Below are 7,940 nucleotides of genomic sequence, written 5' to 3'. Positions count from 1 at the left end.
TGGAAACTTAGCGATGAATCATCAGCATCTTCCCAAGTTGCGTCCTCTTGCGCATGATTCTTCCACTTGATTAACCATCTGGTGCCTGCACTACTGCCTTTCTTATACATGCGACGATCCAAAATCGAATCAGGTTCCCATTTTTCATAATCAATAATGTCTGGTAACACTTGTTCCACAGATGTAGTTGATCCCACCTTTAGTTTAAGTTGAGATACGTGAACAACTGGATGAATGCGGCTAGAGGCAGGAAGCTCTAGTTTGTACGCAACTGACCCAATTTTTTCCAAAATGCGGAATGGTCCATAGAACTTAGGATACAACTTTGAAAAAGATTGCCGAGACACTGTTGTTTGACGATAAGGCTGTAATCTTAAATAAACCCAATCATCTACTGAAAAGAAACGCTCAGTACGGTGCGAATCAGCATATGTTTTCATTCTGGAATGTGCATCATGCAAATGAGACTTCAAAAGCTTGAGTGTATGATCACGAGCCTTAAGATTTAATTCAACATCGTGCACTGAAGTTGAACCTGGTAAATAAGCTGTAACCGCAGGTGGTTGACGACTGTACAATGCCTGATAAGGAGACATTCGAATGGCTGAATGAAAGCTTGTATTATACCACCACTCAGCCCAAGGTAACCATTTGCTCCAATCAGTTGGCTTCATTCCCGCAAAACACCTCAAATAACACTCTAAAGTTCTATTTGTCACCTCTGTTTGTCCATCCGACTGAGGATGATAAGCTGAACTGCGACATAACTGTGTATTCTGAAGAGAGAAATAAGCCTCCCAAAACTTACTCAAAAAAATGGGATCTCGATCACTTACAATCGATCTTGGCATGCCATGTAAACGCACAATCTCCCTCACAAAGATATCGGCTACAGAATGTGCAGAATATGGATGTGTAAGTGGTATAAAGTGAGCATATTTCGTTAAACGATCTACGACTACCAATATAGAATTTTTTCTATTGGACGAGGGAAACCCATCAATAAAGTCCATAGAAATATCGATCCATACGTCAGTTGGTATTGGTAATGGATTAAGAAAACCTGGAGGAGAAACAGCCTCAGATTTGTTTCTCTGACACACTTCACAATGAAGGATAAAATTCTTCACAGATTGCTTAAGTCCTTTCCAGTAAAAACTATGCTGTACTCTCTTATATGTACGCAAAAACCCGGAATGGCCACCAATTGGAGTTGAATGAAACTCCTGCAAAATTTTGAACACCACAAGAAGTGGAAACTACCACAATTCTGCCTTTGTAACGTAATATACCAGCTACGTAAGAATAATTACGCTTATAAGTTGGATCTGCAACTAACCTTGAATAAGCTCTCCATATTCAGTGTCATGATGACATTCGTGCATTATTTCTGTTACACCACTGAAAACTGGTGCAGTAAGACTGTAGTGGAAGCTGGATTGGCGAGATAGAGCATCAGCTGCAGCATTGTCTTTTCCTGGTCTAAAGATTATCTCATAATCGTAACCCAAAAGTTTAGATAGCCATTTGTTGCTCTAAGGTAGATATTTTCTGGTCCAAAAATATTTCAGACTCTTATGATCTGTATATTTTGAAATGCCTCCCAAGCAAATAATGGCGCCATTTTTGAATTGCAGAAATAATAGCTAGCATTTCCTTATCATAAACTGTTAAATTCTTGTGCTTCTCAGCTAAAGGCTTGCTGTGAAAAGCAATAGGCCTACCAGATTGTAACAAAACAACCCAATCCAAATCCAGAAGCATCGCATTCTATTGCAAATTCTTTAGAAAAATCAGGAAGGATCAAAACTGGTGTTGTAGTAAGAGCAGTTTGCAAAAGTTTGAAGGCAATAGCTTTTTCCGACCATTGAAAGGCATCTTTCTTAAGTAGTTGAGTTAATGGCGCACTGATCTTACCAAAATCCTTAACAAACTTTCGATAATAACCTGCCAAGCCCAAAAAACCGCGTAACTCTCTGATGGTAGTGGGTGTAGGCCATGACATAATACATTCAATCTTCTCTTGTTCAACTGAAACTCCCTCAGCTGAAATAACATGTCCCAAATAACCCACGGAGGACTGAGCAAAGGTGCACTTGGATTCCTTCACAAATAACTGATTAGAACGAAGTACTTCAAACACCTGAGACAAGTGAATCAAATGATCAGACATATTCTTGCTATAAATCAGAATGTCATCAAAGAAGACCAGCACGAACTTTCGTAAATATTCCCTGAAAGAATCATTCATTAAACTCTGAAAAGTGGATGGAGCATTGGAAAGACCGAATGGCATAACCAAGAACTCATAGTGACCATCGTGAGTTCGAAAAGCTGTCTTAGGAATATCAGCTTTATGCAATCGTATTTGATGATAACCCGAATGCAAATCCAGCTTAGTAAACACAGTCGCACCATGCAGCTCGTCTAACAGCTCATCAACAACAGGGATTGGAAATCTATCCTTGATTTTCAGCTTATTCAAAGCACGGTAATCAACACACATACGCCAAGACCCGTCTTTCTTACGTACCATCAGCACCGGGGAAGAATAGGGGCTCGAACTTGGACGTATAAAACCAGAGAATTGTAATTCAGCAACAATCTTTTCAATTTCTGATTTCTGAAAGTAAGGGTATCGATACAGCCTCACATTGACAGGTGGAGAACTAGGAACCAATGGAATTCTATGATCATGAAGACGTTCTGGTGGAAGAGCCGTTGGTTGCTTGAAAATATCAGTAAACTGAGCTAATAATTGTTGTACTCGAGGATCAATAACCGATGTTTCCTTCAATGAAGTAGTTAATGCAGCTAGTTCAATAAAAACCCCATGATTTGCATGTTGTAATAAACGCTGCATGGATTTTTGCTCCAAAATCATTACAGACGAATGATTGTTACCAACTAAGGACACAGTTTTACCATTAACTGTAAATTGCATTGATAATCTTGCAAAATCCCATTCAATCGGTCCTAAAGTACGTAACCATTGTACCCCTAAAACTGCATCACAACCACTAATGTCAAGCAAGTGGAAATCAGCATTAAACCTGAAACTAGGGAGTTGAATAGGGACAGAAAGACAAGAACCCCGAGTATTCAACTTGCAACCATCACTCACAGTAACACTTAGAGGAGAATCTCGAGAACAAACTTCAAATCCACATTGTTTAGCCACAGATGGATGCAAAAAGTTATGAGTAGATCCTGAATCAATTAAAATAGTAATGGGTTGAGATTTAATACAACCTGTAACGCGCATGGTACGTGGAAAGGAAGAACCAAATAGCGAGCTTAAGGAGATGGTAGGATCAAATTCAGATACTTCAGAAACTTCAAAGGAAACAGGAGCAGTATCCTCTGTAGTGGTAGAACCTTCACGAATATATTCCTCAACATCCAAAATGGTCAGTCTGGGATTCAGACAAACATGATCTTTCTTGTAAACCTCATCACAATTAAAACAGAGACCCTTTTCTCTGCGTTCACGTTGTTCAGCTGGTGATAAATGTCGATACACAGGAGGAGAAGAAGACTTGTTATAAGGAGTGGGTTGAACAGTTGCAGCAGGCCGGAAGGGAGGAGGACGATAAGGCTGTCTGATTACAGTCTTATTTGCTGCAAGGGCTTCCTCTTGATGGATGGCTTTTTTAAAAGCATCATCCAAAGATCTGATATTTAATAATCTAAGCGCCGAACCTATTTGAGGTTTAAGAGAACGGATGAAGCATTGAATCAAGTGTTCTTCCGTGAAGTCCACTAAATTCATTAAACGCTCAAACACAGGAATATGCTCACGCACTGTGCCTTTTTGTTCGATGTTGCTAATAGCTAGTCTAGGATCCACAAATTTCTCTGATGCAAAACGAGCTCGAAGATGAGCACCAAACTCAGCCCAAGTAACAATGGCAGCTTTAGACTGCTTCCATCTAAACCAAACATTAGCATCACCTTTCAAATTTGCAGAGGCAATAGTAATTTTAAGAGCATCATCTGCTGTGTGAACTGCGAAATATTGATCTGCATTGAAAAGCCAACCGTCAGGATCATCTCCATCGAATTGAGGAAACTTGAGGTTGATGTTATTTTGTCGCGGAGGTGGGGGTGGAGGTGGATTATTACGAGGACCACCATGATTGCCTGCAACTGGAGGAAGCAAGGGGCGAAGTTGATCAACAACGGCCGTGGCAACAGAAGCGGCAATGGTTGTGGACAAATTTGTTAACGCTGTAGTAATACTGGCTGTCAACGCTGTATTATTCTCTGTTAACTCTAGCTGACGTTGTGTTCTTTCTTCTTCACGTTGCTGACGCTGCTCAATAACTTTCTATTTTCTTCTCTCTGTTTCTTCAAACTTGTTGGCGTTCATAGCCTGAATAAGCGCAGTGACATTCTTGGTCAAGTCTGTCATTCCATCATTAACCCCCTTGAGATTTTCTGTATAATCATGACCACCCATTGTACTTCCAAAAATAATTTTTTTTTTCTTCAGAATTTGAGAATAATTCGTAACTTCGCTCGGATCCAGATGTTAGGATCCTTGCCTGTATCTCACAAAAAATAAGCTAAGAACCCTAAATAAATCCTTTGATTGGGGGTTAACCACCAGCTTGAAGAGTAATTTTAAAGAACAGAACTTTGGTTTACTGATTAGTTGTTCAAATACAGGACTTAAAGCAGTATTTATAGCTGCACAGACTTGCAAAACAAGGAAAAAGAGTTCTGATAAGAAAGGGAAACCAAACTATGCTAGAAATAGAGAAGCCTAAATAAGTAAACTAGTGTGAATGGTGTTGGGTCGCAACAAAAATTACCTACTGATGTTGTTGATGTAGATAGAAACACATCGATCCGTCAAATTATTCGAAAATCTGAGATGATTCAATCAAATCAGCCTTCGAATTTCGATTTACAGTAGCAGCAACAGAAGATGATGGATTAATGATGGTGATGATTATTGAAGATGAAGTAAGGGTGGTTTTGATGAAGAAACATGCTAGGATTGGTACCCACAGAAATTGATTTCTGAGTCTGATACCATAGTAACACAGGTAAAACCTGATATCTACATCGCAGACGATTTTGTAATCAATTGATTATTAAGAAAGATGGTTTTACAATGAGACACAGTTGAGGTTATATACCCATCTCTCTACTCTCTCGATTACAAACACCAATATTCTCATGTGTTGTTTGCACGGTTACAATTCAACTCTCTTTCTAACGTGCAACACAGACTTTCACTCACACAGATACATACATGTTATTAACATGAACACCACTTTCCTTTTCTCTCTTTTCGATCATTCTTCTTTTTCTCCCTCAACTGTCTGTGTCTCTCAGAGACTCTCTCTTCTCAACAGCTTAATCTTCATCTGAGTTTCGAACAATTTTGTTTTGATTTTAGGAGGCATGGATCATCATTCATCAGGAATCAAAACTAAACCATTGTTTTTCTTGCTTTAGTCGATGCTTCAAATATGTTGTTGAGCCAATTGTTGGATCATCGAGATACCGCTACTCACTAATTCGAACAATTAATGGCGGAGATCAACAGTTGAATCATTGTTTTTCTTTTCTTCGATTAGGTATCTACATGTCCTCATAACAAAAATCGGTTTCCACTGTAATCTGTAATTCTAGGAATCGGTTGGTTTCATCCTCTTCATTAAGTTTATAATTCCAAACTCCTAATTATTTGATTGTTATTCGAAATGGGGTTTCCCCTGAATTAATTGTCACTTCAGTTATTCAAAATCATGGCTTTATCTCAATTAGGGCAAAAAGATTAATTTAAAATTGTGAACGTGTCTTAAATTGGGTTTTTTTCTTCCATTTTTTTTTGTCATTTTTCACCGAGTGTTTGTGATTTGTTGCAGTGCTTAGTTTGAGGACGAGTTTAACCACTAAGTTGTAATAAAGAGATTAATCAACTTTTACATTGGGGATTAATCAAGCTGTCAATTTCAAGATTCATCCGAGACACATGGTGCATAGAAAATATGAACGGTGAAAGTTAGGTAAGGGAGCATATTATGGTTTGTAGCTAGACTTCGTAAAAATGATTTCGACCACTCACTCTATTGGTTTCTAGCAGGTGCGCTCTGTGACCTGTAACTCCTTAGATTGGAGAAAAACAAGAGTATTTTGTTACGTGCTTGAAAACTACCCCACGTAGTTGGGAATTATGTAAAGATATCAGCAACGCACTTGGGATGTGTCGGAGATAAGCAAAGAATTTAAAGCTCCTGAATTCGAAATGTGTATGCATTCAGTTGATTTGCAAATTGCAATCAATATGTGGATTTATATTTTGTTGCGTAGTGATATCTGGACTCTGAAGTTGAGTATCTAAAAGAAAGGTAAATGTGAAAATGTTGCGTTTGCCGACGTGCAAAGCACGTGCACTCTAGTTTTACCTGTTTAATCATTATTGGATGGTTGCAATCCCATAGGCAGTCCGCTTGAATTGTCTTAGTCATGTTTGCTTAAATATGGGAAGCTTTAGCAAATCCCATGCATGAGCCTCATATGAAAATGTTTTGGCGCGTGCGCATACTTTAGTGTGCCAGCCTAGCCTTTACTAGAATACTGAACTAATATCTTCTTGCTCCACCCGGCCATCCTACACGCTTGTTATATTATAGGGACACATTTCTATGCTTCATTGTTTATTTAGTCAACTAAAAGCATGAAGCATCTGAATTAAAGCTTACTTGAATGTGAATATTTATGCTTTATGAAACATGTACGTAATCTAGTCGCATGCGTAGGTTGTCACTTCATTAAATTTTACAAAACATCAATAATTGTCGAGAATCTCATGATCGGCTATTCAAAAAAAAAAACCTAATAAAGTGCTCTGGGCACCATGCTAACAAGGGTATATAGAGACCGCTTGAACAAATACAAATTTACAAAAGGCTACAGAATGTGAAAGTGCATCCAGTCGGCTGACGATTACAAAAGGCTGCAGTTTTGGCATCTGGTCCGATGACGATTACAAAAGGCTAAGGGATGCCAAAGGCACCCGATCGGCTGATGATTACAAAAGGCTACGGGATGCCAAAGGCACCCGGTCGACTGACGATTATTAAAGGCTACGGGTTGATATGCTCATCTGATCGGCCACAGATATAGAAAAAAGGCGACGGGTTGCTCCGTGCATCCGATCGGCCACATATATACAGAAAAGGCGACAGGTTTTTCCGCGCATCCGATCGGCCACAAACACATAAAAAAGTGACGGATTGATATGCTCATCCGATCGAAACTGGTTTCCCTGCGTATCCGATCGGCCACGAACACACAGAAAAAAAGAGAGAAAAGAGTGAAGCGCGTTCTTCTTATCTTGAACAAAGAGTCCTGCCTATCTTGAACAAAAAAGAGAGAGAGGGAAGCGCCTAAATTATAAACTATAACTGAATGGTCATAGCAACCAAGCGCGGACTCACATACCATGATAAGGGACTAGTAATACAGTTCAATGCCCAAAAAGTTCAAAGTGCTCCCATAATAAAACATTTTAATCATACGCCGAGTCTGCAACATTTATGCAAGAAATCTTCGAAAAATACTTACACCCATCATGCATGACATCAATCTCTAAAAGCAAGGTTATTCTTAGCCGAGATTGAAACCCTGATGGCATCTTTACAGAATTCTCACGCATACTGACGTCTAAATAATTAACATCAACCGCTCCTGATAAACTCCTCAAGGAAAAGGGAAACGCGTTTGCCTACCTTGGAAAAGAAAAGAAAAAGGGGCGAAGCACATGAACTTACCTCCACAAGGGGATCACCCCTCGCCTTGAAGGCGCGTTTTGCCTACCCAAACATAATCACGAAGAAGACGCACCCCCATTATTTACCCCCTCTAAACATCCCCAACCACGCGAAATAGTCAGAGAAAAGAAAAGAATGGGGCTAAGTAGA

General features: G+C 39.3%; 1 protein-coding gene and 1 long non-coding RNA gene across 2 annotated transcripts; one reads left to right on the top strand and one right to left on the bottom strand.

The window, feature by feature from the left end:
* Positions 1 to 1,720: 1,720 nt before the first annotated feature.
* LOC113315614 lies at positions 1,721 to 4,462 on the bottom strand. Its single transcript, XM_026563877.1, has 2 exons — positions 4,359 to 4,462; positions 1,721 to 4,241 (listed from the first exon to the last, which is right to left on the bottom strand). The coding sequence occupies exons 1-2, from the start codon at positions 4,460 to 4,462 to the stop codon at positions 1,721 to 1,723; spliced, it is 2,625 nt and encodes an 874-aa protein (XP_026419662.1).
* A 731-nt stretch (positions 4,463 to 5,193) lies between these two features.
* LOC113315182 lies at positions 5,194 to 6,615 on the top strand. Its single transcript, XR_003342801.1, has 3 exons — positions 5,194 to 5,591; positions 5,883 to 6,023; positions 6,101 to 6,615. It is a non-coding gene; the product is annotated as an uncharacterized LOC113315182 (long non-coding RNA).
* Positions 6,616 to 7,940: the final 1,325 nt, after the last annotated feature.

Source organism: Papaver somniferum, chromosome 10 (assembly GCF_003573695.1).
Source record: "Papaver somniferum cultivar HN1 chromosome 10, ASM357369v1, whole genome shotgun sequence".
Lineage (NCBI taxonomy): Eukaryota > Viridiplantae > Streptophyta > Magnoliopsida > Ranunculales > Papaveraceae > Papaver > Papaver somniferum.
This window is presented reverse-complemented; position numbering and strand designations above follow the sequence as displayed.